The 18,622-nt window shown below is 68.7% G+C and overlaps 6 protein-coding genes across 6 annotated transcripts; 2 read left to right on the plus strand and 4 right to left on the minus strand.

Moving 5' to 3' along the window:
• Window positions 1-82: 82 nt before the first annotated feature.
• Window positions 83-3,266, minus strand: EPO (erythropoietin). Its single transcript, XM_048290379.1, has 5 exons — window positions 3,190-3,266; window positions 2,412-2,548; window positions 2,014-2,100; window positions 1,316-1,480; window positions 83-741 (listed from the first exon to the last, which is right to left on the minus strand). Exons 1-5 carry the CDS (start codon window positions 3,200-3,202, stop codon window positions 616-618), a joined length of 528 nt encoding a protein of 175 aa, XP_048146336.1. The 5' UTR covers window positions 3,203-3,266; the 3' UTR covers window positions 83-615.
• Window positions 3,267-4,955: 1,689 nt separating this feature from the next.
• Window positions 4,956-6,764, minus strand: POP7 (POP7 homolog, ribonuclease P/MRP subunit). The gene is made up of 2 exons (XM_048290385.1): window positions 6,368-6,764; window positions 4,956-6,091 (listed from the first exon to the last, which is right to left on the minus strand). Exons 1-2 carry the CDS (start codon window positions 6,457-6,459, stop codon window positions 5,596-5,598), a joined length of 588 nt encoding a protein of 195 aa, XP_048146342.1. The 5' UTR covers window positions 6,460-6,764; the 3' UTR covers window positions 4,956-5,595.
• Window positions 6,765-6,838: 74 nt separating this feature from the next.
• ACTL6B (actin like 6B) lies at window positions 6,839-11,139 on the plus strand. The gene is made up of 14 exons (XM_048290383.1): window positions 6,839-6,936; window positions 7,327-7,403; window positions 7,617-7,782; window positions 8,144-8,244; window positions 8,320-8,417; window positions 8,718-8,812; window positions 8,992-9,098; window positions 9,430-9,519; window positions 9,763-9,824; window positions 9,905-10,019; window positions 10,268-10,348; window positions 10,439-10,534; window positions 10,811-10,897; window positions 10,984-11,139. Exons 1-14 carry the CDS (start codon window positions 6,912-6,914, stop codon window positions 11,062-11,064), a joined length of 1,281 nt encoding a protein of 426 aa, XP_048146340.1. The 5' UTR covers window positions 6,839-6,911; the 3' UTR covers window positions 11,065-11,139.
• Window positions 11,140-12,205: 1,066 nt separating this feature from the next.
• Window positions 12,206-15,685, plus strand: MEPCE (methylphosphate capping enzyme). The gene is made up of 4 exons (XM_048290382.1): window positions 12,206-13,354; window positions 14,155-14,373; window positions 14,866-14,992; window positions 15,325-15,685. Exons 1-4 carry the CDS (start codon window positions 12,221-12,223, stop codon window positions 15,375-15,377), a joined length of 1,533 nt encoding a protein of 510 aa, XP_048146339.1. The 5' UTR covers window positions 12,206-12,220; the 3' UTR covers window positions 15,378-15,685.
• PPP1R35 (protein phosphatase 1 regulatory subunit 35) lies at window positions 15,674-16,956 on the minus strand. Its single transcript, XM_048290384.1, has 4 exons — window positions 16,642-16,956; window positions 16,189-16,414; window positions 15,997-16,109; window positions 15,674-15,905 (listed from the first exon to the last, which is right to left on the minus strand). Exons 1-4 carry the CDS (start codon window positions 16,729-16,731, stop codon window positions 15,741-15,743), a joined length of 594 nt encoding a protein of 197 aa, XP_048146341.1. The 5' UTR covers window positions 16,732-16,956; the 3' UTR covers window positions 15,674-15,740.
• A 45-nt stretch (window positions 16,957-17,001) lies between these two features.
• On the minus strand, window positions 17,002-18,575 carry TSC22D4 (TSC22 domain family member 4). The gene is made up of 4 exons (XM_048290387.1): window positions 18,097-18,575; window positions 17,926-18,020; window positions 17,626-17,674; window positions 17,002-17,346 (listed from the first exon to the last, which is right to left on the minus strand). Exons 1-4 carry the CDS (start codon window positions 18,427-18,429, stop codon window positions 17,152-17,154), a joined length of 672 nt encoding a protein of 223 aa, XP_048146344.1. The 5' UTR covers window positions 18,430-18,575; the 3' UTR covers window positions 17,002-17,151.
• Between the last annotated feature and the right edge of the window lie 47 nt (window positions 18,576-18,622).

Consider the following 18,622-nt stretch of genomic DNA (forward strand, 5'->3'; position numbering starts at 1 on the left):
GTGCCGGGAGATTTGGGGGTCCCGGGGGGTTTGGGGGTCCCGGAGCATTTGGGGGTCCCGGATTTGGGGTCGGGGGCGCAGCTCTCATAAATATTCTCGTGTTTGCATTAAGTTACATGGGGGGGTTCAGGGGCGCTGTCTCCCCTGAGTGACAGCTGTCAATCAATCGCCCGCAAGGCCTGGGCAGCCCAGGGCGCTCAGGCGGGAGGAGGATGATTGACAGCTGTCAATCACCTGCCGGCACGTCCAACGTGCCGGGGGGAGAGGAGGGGGTGCTGTCGAGCGACGGCTACTGATGCTGATGATTGACGGCTGTCAGTCCTCATGATTGACAGCTGTCTGGGCTGTTGATTGACAGCTGCTGCTGTTGCTGGTGACTGACAGCTGACAGTGCTTGTGATGATTGACAGCTGTCAGTCCCGATGATCGAGGGCTGTCTGTGATGATTGGCAGCTGTTGATGATGACTGACAGCTGCTGATGACCAGCAGCTCTCTTTGTTGATTGACAGCTCTCGGTGATTGACAGTTGCCGACTGTGAGTCGCCGCTTTACGCGATGATTGACAGCTGTTGGCGGTGACTGACAGCTGTCTCCGGCAGTGATAGACGGCCCGGTCACCTGGGGCAGGCGTCGGCCAGGAAGAGCCGGACCTTCCCCCGCAGGAAGCGGCTCAGGACCCCCAGGAGCCGGGGGAGGGTCCGGACCCGCACCGGGGCGGGGGGCGAAGGGGGGGGCGGGGCCTGGGGGGGAGGGGAGAGGTCGGGGCCTGCCAGCGACCCCTCCCCGGACCCCCCAAAAATCCCACCGGACCTCCCAAAATTCCCCCAAAACCCCCAAACCCAGACCAGAGCAGGGCAGGCCCCACCAGGAGCCCCCCAAAACCCCCCAGAACCCCCCGAGCCCCCCAGACCGCCCCATGATTGTCGCAGAACCCCCCGAAACCCCCCCAAACCCCCAAACCCCCCCAAGACCCCCCAAACCCGCCCGTACCGGCGCGGGCAGCCCCCGCAGCAGCCGCGCAAGACCACAACCCCCCCAAACCCCCCAAAAACCCCCAAAAACCCCCCAACCCCCCCCAAAACCCCCCAAACCCGCCCGTACCGGCGCGGGCAGCCCCCGCAGCAGCCGCGCAAGACCACAACCCCCCCAAACCCCCCAAAAACCCCCAAAAACCCCCCAACCCCCCCCAAAACCCCCCAAACCCGCCCGTACCGGCGCGGGCAGCCCCCGCAGCAGCCGCGCAAGACCACAACCCCCCCAAACCCCCCAAAAACCCCCAAAAACCCCCCAACCCCCCCCCAAACCCGCCCGTACCGGCGCGGGCAGCCCCCGCAGCAGCCGCGCCAGGCTCCGCGCGGCCCCGTAGGCGCGGTCGAGGCTCGGGCGCACCCGGGGGTCCCGGAGCAGCTCCCGCGCCCGCAGCACCGCGGCCGCCAGGGCCGCCTGGCCCCCGGCCACCTCCTGCGCGCGGGACCCCGCCTGGCGACACGGCGGGGGTCAGGGGACAGCGGGGGACACCCCCTTCTCCCCGGCTTTTCCCTGGCTTTTTCCACATTTTTTTCCCGATTTTTCCCCCTCCATTCCTCCCCATTTCTCCCCACTTCCCCCAGTTTCAGCCCATTTCTCCCGGTTCCTCCCCATTTTGCCCAATTCTTCGTTTTTCTCTACATTTTTTTCCTATTTCCCGCCCGTTCCTCCCAGTTTCTCCTCATTTCACCCAACTCTGCCCTGTTTCCTCCCCCCATTTTTCCCCATTTCCCTGGATTTCACCCCATTTCTCCCCGTTTCTCCCTGATTCTGTGCATTTCTCCCTGGTTTTCCCGAATATTCCCCATTTTCTCTCATTTCCCCCCATTTCTTCCCAATTTCACACAATTCTGTCCCATTCTCCGCCCCCCCCCGCCCCCCCCCTTTTTGCCCATTTCGCCGGCTCTCCCCCCATTTTTCCCAATTTCCCGGGATTTCCCCCCATTTTTCCCAATTTCCCGGGATTTCCCCCCATTCCCACTCACGTCCAGGCTCCGCCAGAGGTTAAAGTTGACGCCGGGGTCGGGGACGGCCACGGGCTCGGGGAGGTCACAGAGGGGGCCACACCCAGCCTGGGAGGGACACACGCGGTGACACCTCCGCCACGACCCCGCGGGGGTCCCTGAGCCCTCCCTGGGGCCCCCCCGGTGTCCCCAACCCCTCCATGGTGTCCCCAACCCCCACTCAAGGAGCCACTGTGGTGTCCCCAACCCCTCCGGGGGTCCCCGTGCCCCCACCCTTGTCTCCAACCAGTCCAACATCCCCAGGGTGTCCCTCCCACGATGTCCCTGTGTGCCCAAGCCCCCCCGGGGGTCCCGATCCCCCCTCATCACGGCCCCCCCGCCGTCCCCGAGCCCCCCCCGCTGTCCCCGTGTCCCCTCACCGCCCCCCGCTCGGCGTCGCGCGCCTCCAGGATGAAGCGTTCGATCACTCGGGGGTCGCAGAGCGAGGGGGGACCCTCGGGGGGGGGCTGGGGGCGCCCCGGGACCCCCAACAGGAGCAGCAGCAGCGCGCACAGCCCTGGGGGGGGGGCATGGGGGGGGTCAGGGACCCGCTGGGGACACTGGGACAACTGGGGACAACTGGGGAGCCCCTTCCCCGCGGGGATAGGGAGGCTCGGGACCCCCCGATCCGCCGGGATCCCCCAGACCCGGGACCCCCGGGATACCTGGGTGCCTCCCCCCCCCACCGAGTGCCTCCCCTCCCGCCCCCAGGAACGTCCCCAGGGACGTCGGGGACTCCCCGCCCACCTGGTGACCTCAGGGACCCCCGAGTGACCGGGATCCTCTCGGACACCTGGGACCCCCCACCCACGCGGTGTCCCCAGGGCCCCCCACCCTGCTGGGAGCGCCCCCCACCTGTGTCCCCGCCAGACATCTGAGCGCGCCGGACACACGTGGGGACCCCTGGACCTCCGACCCCTCCCGGCCACGCGGGTCCTCCACGCCCCCCCGAGACCCCCAAGCCCCCGGCGACACGCGGGTCCCCACCCGGGTGCCTGTGGCCCCCCTCGCCCGGTTCCGCCGCACACGTGGGTGTCCCCACCCTGCCCCCGCACACCTGGATCCCGCCCGCACACCTGGGGCACTCCCACCCCCCTCCCCGCGATGTCCGAGCCCCCCCCAACCCTGCGCGGCCCCCCTGGGACCCCCCCCTCTCACCCGCCGCCCCCATCGCCGGCTGCTCATGGCACGGGGGTCCCTGGTGGCCCCGGGGCTGTGGCCGTCCCCGTCCCGCGTCCCCCGGCCCCGGCCCCGGTTAATGTTTGATCCGAGGGGCCGCGGGGCCGGAAGGGCCCTTGGGGGGGGGGGTTTCCATCCGCTCCCCCCTCGCCCCCCCCCAGACCGTCGAGGAAAAGGCCGCGCCGGCCGCCGCACGTCGGCCCCTGGCCACGGGCCACCCCCGGCCCCGGCCACGGCGCCGGCCAGGCGGGGGGGACACGGCGGGGGGGACACGGGGATGGAGAGCTGGGCATGGAGGGGTGGGAATGGGGGACATCGGGGGGACACGGGGGGGGACACGGGGGTGACATGGAGATGGGGACCTGGGCATGGAGGTGTGGGAACAGGGGGACACGGGGGGACACGGGGGGGGACACGGGAGGACAGGGGGACGGGGACCTGGGCACGGAGACGAGGAATCGGGGATGAGGGTGGGGGGACAGAAGTGGGGACAGGGCGACCCGGAGTTGGGGAGACACGGGGACAGGGATGGGGGGACAGAGCTGGGGACGTGGGACACGGGAAAGCAGGATGGGGGGGATACAGGGACAGTGTCCTGGGCACGGAGGTGCGGGATGGGGACGGGGGCGGGGGGACACGGGGACCTCGGGATGGCGACAGAGGAGGGGACACGGGGACGGGGGCACACGGGGATGACAAAGTGGGCGTGGAGACGCACGACGGGGACGGTGACATCGGGATGGGGGGACAGGGATGGGGACACAGACACGGGGACACGTGGCTGCGGGTGAGGGGACACGGCCGCTGGGATGGCGCAGGGACACGGGGACACCCCCGCGGGGCCGTGGGACCGCGGTGACACGCGCGCGGTGACACACGCGCGGTGACAAGGGGACGCGCCAGGCCGGGGGATCCCGGGATCCCTCGGGCCGGCGGAAGCGGCCGAACAATGGGGCAGCGTCACTGTCGCCGTCACTGTCCCCGTCCCCAGCGCCACCGCGGCCCCGGGGGCGGCCCCGGGGACCCCCGCGGCCGGGAGGGGGGACACGCCGAGGGGAGGGGACGCGGCGGATACGGGGGACTCGGGAGAGGAGCCGGGGGACCCAGGTGACACGGGAGGTGACACGGGGGACCCGGGAGGTGACGCGGGCCCCCTGCCAGGCCGTACGTGCGGCTCCGCACAGCCTGGCCGCGGGTCCGGCGCCAGCGGGGCCAAAGGGCACGCGGGGGCGGGGGGACGGCGACAGTGACGTCACCAACGCCGTCGGGTCCCCCCGTGACACCCGGGTGTCCCCCGTGGCACCCCGGTGTCCCCCCGGCAGGGACTCCCTGGGAACGAGGGCTGCACGCCTGGGGGTCCCCCGGGGCACCTGGAGTCCCCTCTGGTCTCCTGCCGCTCCCCCGGGTGCCTGGCGGTCCCTTTTGTGACCTGGGTGTCCCTTCTGTCACCTGGGTGTCCCTTTTGTCACCTGGGTTCTCCTCATTTTCCCACCCCCCGTGGACGTCTAAGTGTCCCCAGTGTCACCTGGACCCCCGCCCCACATCACCGAAGTCCCCACATTTCCCCCCTGGGGTCCCTCCTTGTCACCTGAGTCCCCCTCGTTGTCACCTGGACTCTCTCCCTGTGCCCCCCCTCCCATCCGCCATTGTCACCTGGGGGTTTCCTGTCCCAAATGTCACCAATGACGCAGAGGAAGCCCCAGCCCAGCCCCCCCAAATCCCCCCAAAACCGCCCAAGACATCGCTGCTGCTGCCACCGACTTTATTTTGGTGTCACGTCCCCGTGTCTCCCCCAAACCCCCGAGGCTGCTGCACTGGGGGACTCAGGGTGACATCGAGGGGCTCGGGGGCATCCTGGTGGCCCCAGATCACAGTGGTCCCGACCCGTTGGTGGCAGCTCAGTGGCCTCGAGCCATTGGTGGCATTGTCCGTGTCCCCAAAATGTCAGTGGCTCCAGGTGACAGCGTCCCCGTGGCCATCAGTGACTCGTGGTGGCCTCAAACTCTTGGTGGCATCTCAATGTCCCCAAGTCCTCGGCGGCTTCTGGTGGCCCCAGCTCAAGGCGGTCTCGACCCACGGGTGGCCCCGGTGGGTTTTGGTGTCCCCAGGGTGTCCCCAAGACTTTCCGTAGGGTCCCCGCAGCCCTGACAGACCTGGGAGACTCCCGGGGGGAGGGCTTTGGGGTGTCCCCGTGACAGTGATGGAGCCCAGGACACCTGGGGGGCCCCCCCGCATTTTGGGGACCCCCATAGACTTCGCGGGTGGCCTCGAAACCCTCGGGGAGCCCCCCAGGACTTTGGGGAACCCCCCCTCCCCTCCTCGGGGAGCCCCCCCAAAACCTCGAGAAACCCCAGGTCTCGGGGAAGCCTCCCAGGGGACCCCCCCTCAGGCGCAGGGGGCCTCCCTGCAGAGTCGGATGTGAATGGCCGAGTTGTGCCGGGGGGGGTCCCCGTCCTCACCGTCCCCGTCCCCGTCCTCGTCGCCGTCGCCCCGCGGCGGGGGGGTCCCGCGGTGGCCGCGGGGGGGCCGCAGGGGCACGGAGGAGGTGCTGGCGTGGAGCCGCAGGGCCCCCCCGGCCCCCGCCTGCAGCTGCAGCGCCAGGTTGATGGCGCGGGGCACGGCCAGGCCCAGCCCGTGCAGCCGCAGCTCCCCGGAGCCCCCCCCGGGACCCCCGCCCGGGGCCAGGAGCCGCTGGCAGCGCCGCAGCTGCGCCCGGAAGTCGGAGCGTGACGTCACGAACACGTCATTGGTGCCGGGCCCGGCGGCGGGGGGGAGCCCCGGGGGGGGGCGGGGGGCCGGGCCCCGGCGGCGGCGGCGGGAGGGGGGCCCGGGGAGCCCCCCCGGGGGAGGAGACGGAGCTGCGGGGCGGCCCGAGGACATTCTGGGGGGGGGAGGGAAACGGGGAGGGGGCGTCAGGGGTGGATCCCGAGCCCCCCGGGACCTGCCCCACTCCCAACGCCCCCAGGGACCCCCCCCCCCCGACCCCGTAACCACCCCCAGACCCCCTCCCCCGAAGCCAACCGTGACCCCTCCCCCGAAACCAACGGCGACACCCCCGGGCCCCCCGTAGCCCCCCCAAACGCCCCCTGGGATCCCCCAAACACCCCCTGACCTTTGATCCCCCCCAAAGACCCCCGAGAACCCCCCCCGTCCCCACCTCGCGCGTCCCGCGCCGCCGCCGCTTCCGCTCCGAGGCCACGCCCCCTCCGGAGCCACACCCACAGCAAACCGCGCCCCGCCGCGCAGCATTTTTGGGGGTTTTGGGTCTTTTTACGCCGAACGCGGAGGGGCCCCCTCCCCTCGCACGCGCTCCGCCCCCCCGAATCCGCCATTTTGGGGCTTTTATTCAGCAAAACCTTTTATTCAGCCCTCCCCCCGCAGTGGGCACGGGGGGATCGGGGGCTTCAGGTAGGAGGCGCTTAGGGGAAACCGCGCCCCATCCCCCTCAGGCCGCGCCCCACACCCGCAGCGGGCGTGGCTTGACACCCCGAGCCACGCCCGCAAACGGGAGGAGTCACGTCCCACAAAACGCGCCCACCGACAGCCACGCCCCCCTCCTGTTTGACAAAGGGCCGCGGCCCCTTTAAGCGCCGCCATTGTGGCCACAGCCAATCGGCGCGCGCGCCGCGCAGCGGGCGCTGATTGGCCGCGGGCGAGGCCCCGCCCCCTCGGCCGGCGCTGTCCCGGTGCTGAACGCGGCCATGAGCGGCGGCGTCTACGGCGGCGGTGCCGGGGGCGGGGCCTCGGGGGGCGGGGCCTCGGCGCGGGGGGCGGAGTCTCACGGGGCGGGGCCGAGGCGCGGGGGCGGGGTCAAAGCCGGAGGGGCGGGGCCAAGGCGGGGGGCGGGGGGGGGCCAAAGGGGAATGGGGGGGGGGGGGGGTCCCCCGGGGTTTTTGGACAGGGGGGTTCGGTGTCGTGGGGGGGGGGCTTGCGGGTTCAGGAGGGTCACGATGTCCTGGGGGGGTCCTGGTGTCTCTATCCTCCCCCCCCCCAATGGGGGATCCCGGTGGTTTTGTGGGAGTCGGGGGGGGTGGGTCCGGGGGTTTTCTGGGGCGGTCTCATTGTCCTGGGGTGTCCCGGTGTCACCATGTCCCCTATCCCCCCCCCCCCCCCCAGATGAGGTCGGGGCACTGGTATTCGACATCGGCTCCTTCTCGGTCCGGGCCGGTTATGCCGGCGAGGATTGTCCCAAGGTCGGTGTCACCGTGTCCCCTCCGTGTCCCCCACCCATGTCCTTGTCACCGCCCCCCCCCCAGACAGACAACGCCACCGTGTCCCCAGCATGCCATCCCCACCGCTAAGGTGTCCCCAGGGCCACCCCCAGGCCATTGTCCTCATCGTGGTGACAACGCCACCGTCCCCATGGCCCGCCACGGTGACGTCACCGAGGCCACGATGTCCCCAAGGCGGATTTCCCCACCACGGTGGGACTGCTGTCCCCGGACGAGGTGTCCCTGGAGCTGGACGGGGATAAGGACAAGAAGGGGGGGAAGGTTTATTACATCGACACCAACGCCCTGCACGTGGCCCGCGAGGGCGTCGAGGTCTTGTCACCCCTCAAGAACGGCATGAGTGAGTCTGGGGACAGCAGGGACACTGGGGACAGCAGGGAACATGGGGGGACATTGGGGGGACAGCAGGGATGGGGGGACATTGGGGGAACACATGGGGAAGAGTGGGGATGGAGGAGACATGGGGAGAGAGCAGGAACAGGAGGGACAGCATGGGGACACTTGGGGATGAGGGGGAAGAGCAGGGACATGGGGGACACAGAGAGACACAGGAGGACTTTGGGGGACATGGGGGGACAGTGTGGGAACACCCCAAGGACGTCCCTGCGGGGGAAAGGGGACCCGGGATGGGGACACCAGTAAGGGCCATCTCAGGGGTCACCTGATGTCACCCGCGCCCCGTTTGTCCCCCCCGGTCCCAGTCGAGGACTGGGAGTGTTTCCAGGCCATCCTGGACCACACCTACGGCAAACACGTCAAGTCGGAGCCAGGGCTGCACCCGGTGCTCATGTCCGAGGCCCCGGTAGGTGCCACCCCTGGGGTGGGGCTGGGGGGTCGCGTGTCCCCCTGAGTGTCCCCAATGTCCCCTGCGCCGCAGTGGAACACCAGGGCCAAGCGGGAGAAGCTGACGGAGCTGATGTTCGAGCACTACAACATCCCGGCCTTCTTCCTCTGCAAGACGGCCGTGCTGACCGCGTATCCCCAGCGTCACCCCCGGTGTCACCCCCGTGTCACCCCCTGTGTCCCCAGTGTCACCTCCCCCTGTACTGCACCCTGGGACCCTCCTGTGTCACTCCCGGAGCCCTCGGGGACTTCTCCGTGCCATCCCCAATGTCACCCCTCAGGGACCCCCCCCGGGGTCACCTTCCCCCGTGCCACCCCCAATGTCACCTGTGTGACCCAACCCCCTCGCTGGGGCTGCTGGGTGTGTCCAGGGGGCTTGGGTGGGTGGTCACTGGGTGTCCCCTCCCCGTTGTGGCCCCTTGACCGGTGCAGCTTCGCCAATGGGCGCAGCACGGGGCTGGTGCTGGACTCGGGAGCCACCCACACCACGGCCATCCCCGTGCACGACGGGTACATCCTGCAGCAAGGTGAGAGCACACCTGGGGCAGGTGAGAACACAGCTGGGGCAGGGGCACCGGGGACACGCCCAGGAGACACCTGGGGAAGGGGAGAACACACCTGGGACCCGCGGCCATGCGCAATGGCCACGCCCCCCAGCCAGGTGGGCGCACACCTGTCCCAGGTAAGTCCTCACCTGTCCCCGCAGGCATCGTGAAGTCTCCACTGGCCGGGGATTTCATTTCCATGCAGTGCCGGGAGCTGTTCCAGGAGCTCAACATCGACATCGTGCCCCCCTACATGATCGCCGCCAAGGTGGGCGTGGCCGGCGTGGGGGTCAGCCAATCAGAGGGGACAGAGGCAGGGTGGGGCCAAACTTAAAGTTCCTCCCCATTTGGGGGTGGGGTTATCCCTTAGCTCCACCGTCTTTGGAGATGTAATTAGCGCTTAGCTCCACCCCTTTTAGAGACCACACCCACACTGGGCCCCACCCCTTGGTGACATCACCCATAGACTCCTCCTCTTACCCCACCCCAGTGGAGGCTCCACCCCTTTCATTTAGCCACACCCCCTTAGCATCATTAAGCCCCTCAAACCACTCCCCTTTGGGGCTTGGCCACGCCTCCCGGGACCCCCCCTCTCCCAGGAGCCGGTGCGGGAAGGAGCCCCCCCGAGCTGGAAGAAGAAGGAGAAGCTGCCCCAGGTGTCCAAGTCCTGGCACAACTTCACCTGCAATGTGAGTAGGGGGGATTTTGGGGGGCCCTGAAAGGGGTTTTGGGGGTCCCCACCCCCTTTTGGGGGAGTCCCCGATAGGTCCTGGTTTGGGGGGGTTGTTTGGTCCCTTTCCATTGGGGTTTCCCACCCCGTGCCCCTTTATGAAGGGGAGGTGGCCCCAACGCCTGGGTCTATTTTTGGGGGGTTTCTCAACCCTCTGTGTCCCTTTTCTGGGGGTCCCTGAGTCCCTTTTTTGGGGTCCCAGGAGGTGATCCAGGACTTCCAGGCCTCGGTGCTGCAGGTCTCGGACTCCCCCTACGACGAACAGTGAGTTCTGGGATTCTGGAGGGGTTCAGGGACGAATTCTGGGGGGGGGAGGACCCCAAAATCTGCTGTTTTCCCCCCAGGGTGGCGGCGCAGATGCCGACAGTTCACTACGAGATGCCCAATGGGTACAACACCGACTATGGGGCCGAGCGGCTCCGCATCCCCGAGGGGCTCTTTGACCCCTCCAACGTCAAGGTTTGGGAGTCTTGGGGGGGGTCTCTGAGGGGGCTCAGGGGTTTTGGGGTCCTGGGGGTTTTAGGGCACCCCCATCCCCTGAGTTCTGAATTCCTGAGAGGCTCTTTAACTCTTCCAATGTCAAGGTTTAAGGGTTCCCAGTAGGGTTTGGGGGCTCCCAGGGAATTTGGGGATTCCCATGGGGAACAGGGAGGTCCTGGGGGGGGTCCCGGGGTTTTGGGGACCTCCTGACCCCCCCCTTTCCCCAGGGCCTCTCAGGGAACACCATGCTGGGCGTGGGACACGTGGTCACCACCAGCATCGGGATGTGTGACATCGACATCCGGCCGGTGGGTCCTGGGACCGGGGGGTCCGGGGGGATGTGGGGAGCAGCAGGGACACCCCAAATCCCGCTGGTCCCCTCCCTGTGTCCCTGCCAGGGTCTCTACGGCAGTGTCATTGTCACCGGGGGGAACACGCTGCTGCAGGGTTTCACCGACCGCCTGAACCGGGAGCTGGCGCAGAAAACTCCCCCTGTGAGAGACCCCTGAGTTCGGGATTGGGGGCGTTGGGAGGGGCTGGAGGGGACCCCAAGCTCTCCTTGGATGGGACCCCCTGAATTTGGGATGGGGGAAGCCGGGGGGACCCTAAACCCCTCTGAGGAACATTTGGGGGCTGGGAGGGGGACACAAATGGGGCCTCTGGGTTTCTCCCAATTATCACCAGTCACTCTCAGTTGCCACCAGTGGTTCGTAGTTGTCCCCCCAGTGATTCCCAGTGGCTCCCAGTGACCCCCCCCCCCCCCTTCGCAGAGCATGCGGCTGAAGCTCATCGCCAGCAATAGCACCATGGAGCGGCGCTTCAGCCCCTGGATTGGGGGCTCCATCCTGGCCTCGCTCGTGAGTCGAGGGGTCCATGGAGAACCGGGGGGATCCCCCCACCTGGAACCCCCCAAAACCCCTGAAAACGCCCCAAATTCCCCCAGGGCACCTTCCAGCAGATGTGGATCTCCAAGCAGGAGTACGAGGAGGGCGGGAAGCAGTGTGTGGAGCGCAAGTGCCCCTGAGGGGGGTCCTGCCCCTGAGGGGGGTTTGAGCCCTTGAGGGGGAAAAATGGGGAAAAAAAAAATTAAAATCCACAAAACCCACCTGAAACCGTCTCTGAGGTGCCTGTGGGGTCTGGTGGCAGCGGGGCTTAACGAGAGTTGTTTACGTGAGGAGCTGCAGGACTTTTACACCGATTCCGGCGGTTTTTGCCTCAAAACGGAGCGCGGGCGCTTCCCTCACGCCCTCGGTCACGTGACAAGGGGGGGGGGCCGGGAGGAGCGGGGGAGGCACGTGCAGGAACGGGACATTGCGCATGCGTGAGATCACGTGACAGCTGGGGGCGGGGGGGAGAGAGCGCGGTACCTCCCGAGCCCGGCGCGAGACATTGCGCAGCTCTCGCGAGACGCGGCGGCGCCGCCCTGCGACCGCCGCAGGAACTGCGCGCTGTTCTCGCGAGAGCCGCGCGCCCGAGCCGTGCGCCCCGTTACCGGGCGGGTGGGGCGGGGACGGGGGGGGAGCCAGTTCGGTGACGTCACGAGCGCAACGGTGACGTGAGTACGCCGCCGAGGGACGGAGGAGACACCGGCGCTAGAACGGGAGTGGGTGTGTGGGAAGAACACTCCGCGCACTGAGCACGCGCAACCCCTGCACAGACTCCAACTGCCGGCAACCCCCGCGCGTGTGGCGAGGCCCCCGCGTGGGGCGCCCTTATCCCGCCTGCTCCGCCTTCCAGCCGCCCACCCTGTCCCTTCCCGCACCTCTCCCTTTCCCAAACCTTCAGCAGGATCTCCCCCAGCTCCCTCCCCACCTGCCCCGCCCGCCGTTCTCCCGCGCTCTCCGCGCAGGCGCTCGTTGCGGCCACCCCAAGCTCTTCAGGCCCCCGCTCTCCCACCGCGAGCCGCCTCCCGTTATTGGCCGCTGTGCGCCCCGCAGCCGCTCCTATTGGCGGCGCGCTGCCGCCCCTGCCCCATTTGTGGGCGTGTCCTTGCTTAGCCCCGCCCCCTCCCTATATAAGCCCCGCCGGGCCGCCGCGGCGCTGCCATCGCGGGCGGGAGGCGGCGGGCGCGGAGGCTTAGCGCGCGCAGCTTTCTCCGCTCCCCCCCCCCCCCCCCCCCCCTCCGGCGGCGCATGCGCGGGGGCGGCGCGGCGCAGCGCGCAGGCGCGAGCCGGGCCGCCATGGCGGCGGCGCCTGAGGCCTTCCTGGTGCCGCCGCCGCCGCCGCCTCCTCCCGCCGCCGCCGCGGCACCCCCGGGACCCTCCGACCCGCCGGAGCCCCCGCGACCCCGCAATGGCCTCCGCGCCGCGGGCGGTGGCGGCGGGAAGCGGCGCAGCAGCTGCGGGGCGAAGCAGCCGGCGTGGAAGCGGCGGCGCCGCGCGGCCTCGGAGTGCGGCCCGGTGCTGCCGTCCGAATTCCTGCTCGGCGGGAACATCTTCGACCCGCTCAACCTCAACAGCCTCCTGGACGAGGAGGTGAGCCGGGCGCTGAACGCGCGCACCCCGCAGTCCTCGCCGCTCCCGCAGCGCGGCCGCGACCCCGTGGAGATCCTGGTGCCGCGGGACATCACGGACCCGCTGAGCCTCAACGCGCCGGGCGAGGGGCTGCGCTTGGCGTCCCCGGCCAAGAGCGCGCGGCGCCGGCACCGCCACCGCGGGCAGCAGCGGGGCAACACCGCCAGCGCCGCCTCCGCCAGCACCGCCAGCACCGCGCCCGGTGAGGAGCCCGCCCGCCCCGCCGAACCCTCCGCCGCTTCCACCGCCCCGCCGTGCCCCGCCGCCCTCCCCGCCCCCGGCCGGCACCGCAAGCGCCGACGGACTTGCAGCAAATCCGAGGGGCCTCGCCCGCCGCCCCCTCCCGCTGCCGAGAAGCCGAAGCCCCCCGGGAAGGCGGCGCAGCGGCCGCGGCACCAGGTGCGCAAGTTCCAGTACGGGAATTACTGCAAATACTACGGGTACCGCAACCCGGACGTGGAGGACGCGCGGCTGCGGGCGCTGCGGCCCGAGTGGTTCACGGGGAAGGAGGTGCTGGACGTGGGGTGCAACGTGGGGCACCTCACGCTGAGCATCGCCAAGCGCTGGGCGCCCGCCAGGGTCGTGGGGCTGGACATTGACGGGCGGCTGATCCGCTCGGCCCGGCAGAACATCCGCCACTACCTGTCCGAGGGGCTGGGGGCGGACGGCGACGCCGCGGGGGGGGCCAGGAAAGGCTTCCCCGCCGCGCTCTTGGCCAGCCGGGGCCCCATCGCCGCCCCGCAGCTCCCGCCCGACGGGCCCGGGGCCGCCGATTTCCCGCACAACGTCGTGTTTGTCACGGTGAGTGCGAGGGAAGGGTCTGGTGGGGGATTTGGGGGAGGGAGAAGCGGGAACAGGGGGTTGAGATGGATGTTGGAAGGTGTTGGTGGGTTAAGCAGAGTTCTAGGAAGGTCTTGGATGGGTTTTGGGGGGTCTTGGTGGATTTAAAGGGGTGACAAGTGGGGGGGGGCTTGGGATGGGTTTTGGATGGTCTTAGTGGGTCTGAGGAAAGTTTTAGGAGGGTCTTGGTGGGTCTAAGGGGGTGACAGGTATGGAGGGCTGGCGAAGGTTTTAGGAGGGTTTTTGTTGGGGTTTTGGGGGTTTTATTGGGTTTAAGGGGACTAGAGGAGCTGAAAAGAGTTTTTAAAGGATTTTAAATAGGTTTGGGGGGTTTTGGTTTATGTCTTAGATGTGTTTGTGGGGTGACAAGTGCCGTTAGGGGAATTTTGGGGGGGTCTTGGATGAGTTTCAGGCTCTTGATGGGTCTGAAGGGGTCACCAGGGGGTTGAAGTACTGTGGGACCCCCCAATTCCATCCTTGGGGTCTGTTTGGGGCAGCTCTGGGCCTCGGTCTGGGGGAATCCTCAAAACCCCTGAGTGGGGGTTCAGCGTGTGCCCCTCAGCGTGCACCCCCCAAATACCTGGGTGGGCCTCAGAATGTGCCCCCCACCCTCCAAAACTCCTCAAGGGGGTTCAGCTTGTACTCCCCAAAATCCATCAACGGCTACCCCAAATCCCCTCTGTGGGGCTCAGCGAGTGTCCCCCAAAATTCCCTCAAGCTCCCCCCCCCCAAAACCCTCTCCCGGTGCCCCCCACTCCCAGGGGAACTACGTCCCGGAGCGGGAGGAGGCGGTGGGGGCCCAGCGCCCCGAGTTCGACGTGGTGCTGCTGCTGTCCCTCACCAAGTGGGTGCAGCTCAACTGGGGGGACGAGGGCCTCAAGCGGCTCTTCCGGAGGGCGTTCCGGCACCTGCGGCCCGGCGGGATCCTGCTCCTTGAGCCACAGCCCTGGGAGTCCTATCGGAAGCGCAAGGGGCTCACGGTGAGTCTGGGGGGGCTTTGGGGGGCATTATTGGGGTCGCGGAGGGGTTTGGGGGCGGGGGGGGGGGGTTCTGTTGCTGGAGCCGCAGCCCTGGGGGTCAAATTGCAAATGAGAGGAGCTCATGGGGGGTCACTGAGGGGTTATAAAGGGGTCTGGGGGTCACTGAGGGGTCTCAGGGGTCACAGAGGGGTTATAGACGGGTTTGGGGTGGTCAGCAAGGAGTCTGGAGGGTCACAGAGGGGTTATAAAAGGGTCTGGGGGCAATCTTGGGCGGGGGGGTTTGGTTTGGCGGGTCAGTGATGAAGGAGGGTTAAAGGAGGTTTGAGGGGGTTTTGGGGGTTCTTGGGGGGGTGTCCATGGGATTTAGGAGCATCATTGTGGGGTTTGAGGGGATCGGTGCATTTAAAGGGGCTGAAATGGAGGAGATCTGTGAGTTTTTGGGGGACTCTGAGGGGGGTTTGGCGTTTCTGTGGGCTCACCCCTCATTCCCAGGAGACGACGTACCGGAACTACCAACGGATCCGGCTGCGGCCGGAGCAGTTCCCAGCCTACCTGACGTCCCCCGAGGTGGGGTTCGAGCGCTGCGAGCTCCTGGGGACCCCCCAGCACAGCTCCAAAGGTGGGGGGGCCCCACGGCTAGGCTGCACCCCAAATCCCAGGGGCGGGACCCCAAATCTCAGGGGGTTTTTGTGGGTCGGGGGGGGGGGGGTGCACCTGGTTTGACAGAAAAGGAGGTTCTGGCAGGGGGGACACCCCAAATTGGGGGTTTGGGGTCACCTGGAGATTTGGAGGGGTTGGGAGTGGGGGAATCAGATCGGGTGTGGGGGGAAGGAGACCTCAAATCCGGGGGGAGTTTGGGGCTGGGGGGATACCTGGGGTGTCTTGGGGTCAAGTAGCAGGGTTAAGAAATTTGGGGGCCCCCCGACCCAATCCTCCTTTTTCTCCCCCCAGGCTTCCAGCGGCCGATTTATCTCTTCCACAAGGGACGAGGTGACGCCCCCTGAGCCTCCCCTGGAACTCCCCCCCCGGTCTGGGGGGGCCCTGATGCTCCCAGGGTGGGGGAAGGGGGGGTTGCTCCCCACCCCACCAGATGCCAAATGGGGGGAGGGGCTCTGTTTGCCCCCCTCCCCCCAATTTTTGGGGTGTTCCCTCCCCCCCCCCCCCCCGGCGTTTGCCGTGGTTTGCTCTGTGCGAGGGGGGGCCCCGGAATAAAGGAGGTGATTGGTCTGCGGGGGGGGTCGTTTTTTGGGGGGTGGGAGGCTTTAAAGGCGGGGGAGCAGGGGAGGTCACACACCCCAGCAAAAGTCACAAATAATGGTTTATTTTTTTGGGTAAAAAAAGGGGGATTTGGGGCAGTTGTTCCCCCCTCAGCAACCCTCCCACTGCTGCAGCTTCTGATACATGGCAAAGGCGGCTCCGGGGGGGCGCGGGAGGGCCCGGGGGGGCTCGGGGGGGTTGGGAGGAGGCAGCCAGGGCCACCCCATCCCCCTCCCCGCACCCCCTGCCAGCACCCCCAACTCCGGCCCGGGCACCTGGGGGGCAACAGAAAAAAAGAGGGGGGGGTCCCATCAACACTGGGGGGATGCAGAGGGGAATTTGGGGGGTGCGGGGGTCGGGTCTGACCTGTGGGGTGGGCACGGGGGTGGCCGGGACCCCCCTGCGCGGCCCCGGCGGGGGGGGCACGGCCAGGCTGACGAGGCCCCGGAAGAGCCGCTGGGCTTGGGGCACGTTCATGGCTAAAAACAAGCGGGATTTGGGTTAAACCAGAAAAGCGGAGGTGGGGGCCATGAGTGACCCCTCCCTCCCCAAACTGACCTGCGGCCGCCGCCCCGCCCAGGGCGTTGCGAGCGGCGAAGGAGCTGCCCAGGAGCGCGGCCGCGGCGCGGGAGGCGTCGAACGGCTCGGGGGGGGCCCCGCCGGCGACCCCCCGGCTGCTGTGCAGGGTGGGGGTCGCCAGGGGCAGGGGGGGCGGGGCGGGGACCGCCCCCTCCTCATTTTCCTCCTCCTCATCAGGCTCCGCGGGGCTCAGCGCGAAGCGCACCTGAGGGTGGGAAGAATTGGGGTGACTGAACCCCCCCCGGCTGCGGGTTTGGGCTGTCCCGTTGTGTTTCGGGGGGGGGGGGGGGTGGGTCCCACTGCCCCCCCTCAGCACCCCCCCCCATGCCAGGGCCGCTCCCGCTGTGTTTCGGGGTGTCCCGTCCCCTCCCAGGCCCCGTCCCGTTCCACACCCCCGGTGTTTTGCGGGGTGTCCGTGCCCCCCGCCCCCACCTGGCGGTTCCCCCCTCCGCGCCCCCCCCGCCTCAGGATCCCTCCGGGCGGCGGCGGCGGCGGCGGCGGGGGGACCGCGCGCGGCCTCATGGCGGCCGAAGCCACGCCCCCTTCCGCCACTGGCCACGCCTCAAGCGCTGACCTCACAAAGATGGCGGCGCTGCCCGCCTCTCTGATCCCTCCATCATGGCGGACGCCACGGCCTCGCCCTTCCCAATATGGCGCCGGGGCCCTTCCTAACGTGGCGGCGCCTCACAAGCCGCGGGTTCGAGCCTCTCCTTGGCCCGGAGCTGCTCTCACCCCTTTATTCGCCCCCAATTCACTCGGATTTTCCCCCAAATTACCACGGCCCCTCCCCCGTGCTGTAAAAATCGCGGCTTTATTAAAAAAGGCCCCAAACTGCGCAGGAAAGGCGAGAGAGCTCAGTGCCACTCCGCCCCTTCCTCCCAATAAAGCAGCAGCGGTGCACCAAGCGTGAACCCCCTGCCCGCCCCGAGAACCCCCCCGAGCTCAGGATGGCCCAGAGGGCGGCCCGGGGGGCTGCGGGGAATGCAGGCGGGCGAGCTGCTGTGGGGTGGCAAGCGCCCGGAGCAGGCGGTTCTCCCGCTCCAGCGCCGCGCGCCGCTCACTCAGCTCCCGGATCTGCTCCCGCAGCGCCTCCACCTCCTCCCGCACTGCCAGCAGCAGGTGGGACTTCACCAGGTCCTGTGGGGAGAGGTGTCAGGTCCCACCCAGAGCACCCCACGTCCAGGACCCAAATCCTACATCCAGATCGCACAGCCGCCCACACAGGCCAGTTATGACCTAACGCCTCCCTCCCAGCACCCAAGTCTCACATCCAGCTCCCAGAGCCGCCATATCATGGACCCAAAGCCCCCAGAGCCTGGTCCTACAGCTCCCATGGGGACCCTGAGCCCCCTCGCCCCTTTCAGGACCAACACCGCACCCCGGGGTCCCCAGTCATCAATCTCCCCGGGATCTCACCATAGCCCTCTCAATCTTGTTGTCGATGGCGGTGACACCGCTGCCGGCGCTGGGATACAGGAGGGACAAGGATGGGGTGAGACAGACAGATGGACACCGCCCCTCCCCCACCTCGGACACCTTGGGTGAGTGGGGGAGGGGCAGAGTTTCCTCTTCCGCTCCCCCCCCCCCCCCCCCCGTTTCTTTCTCCTTTTCTGTGTGGGGGAGGGGCACTCGCGCCCCTCCCTCGCACCTGCCCGGCCCCGCCCCACACCGGAAGCCCCCAACCCGGAAGTCCCCAGAGCGGAAGTCCCGCCTCACCCCTCGTCCTCGCTCTCCTCGCCAGCCAATCCCAGGCGCGCGCTGAGCTCAGCCCCGCCCCCTGGGCGTGGCGAGGGGGGTTTTGGGGGCAGCGCCTGTAAACAAAGGGAATTTAGGGGGATCGGGAGCGAGGTCAGCGTGGCCCCGCCCAAGGAGACCCCGCCCCCTCACCTGCTGCACGAGCTGCGCGAAGGCCCCGAGAGACCGGGGCTGGTGGGGGGCGGCGATGGCCCGGGGGGCGTCCAGAGACACCGGCACCCTCCCCCCGCCGCCGCCGCCTCCCCGCGGTGAAGCGTCTCGCTCGTAGAAATCGCGGCAGAGCCACCGGCCCCGCCGCAGCACCTCCCCCGGCGACAGTAAGCGAACGAGCCGGAACCGGGACCCGCTGGGGCTGCCGGAGGAGGACGAGGAAGAACCGGTCGCGGCGCCGGAGGCATCGCCGGGCGCGGTCCCGCTGCCGCCGCGGACGCTGGTTATGGCGAAGCCGCTTTTCTTGCGGCTCATGGGGGCGGCGGCGGCGGGAGGAGGAGGAGGAACATGGCGGGGCCGGCCCGGAGCCGTTACCGGCGGCGGCGGCGGCGGCAGAACCCGGAAGTGCGAACCGGAAGTGATGTTTCCCCTTAAGGCGTGACGGCGCCGCCCCAGACCGCGCCTCCCTCATAGAAAACCACGCCCCTGCGGCGTGCCCTTGCGCCAC

Source organism: Corvus hawaiiensis, chromosome 39 (genome assembly GCF_020740725.1).
Source record: "Corvus hawaiiensis isolate bCorHaw1 chromosome 39, bCorHaw1.pri.cur, whole genome shotgun sequence".
Classification (NCBI taxonomy): Eukaryota; Metazoa; Chordata; class Aves; order Passeriformes; family Corvidae; genus Corvus; species Corvus hawaiiensis.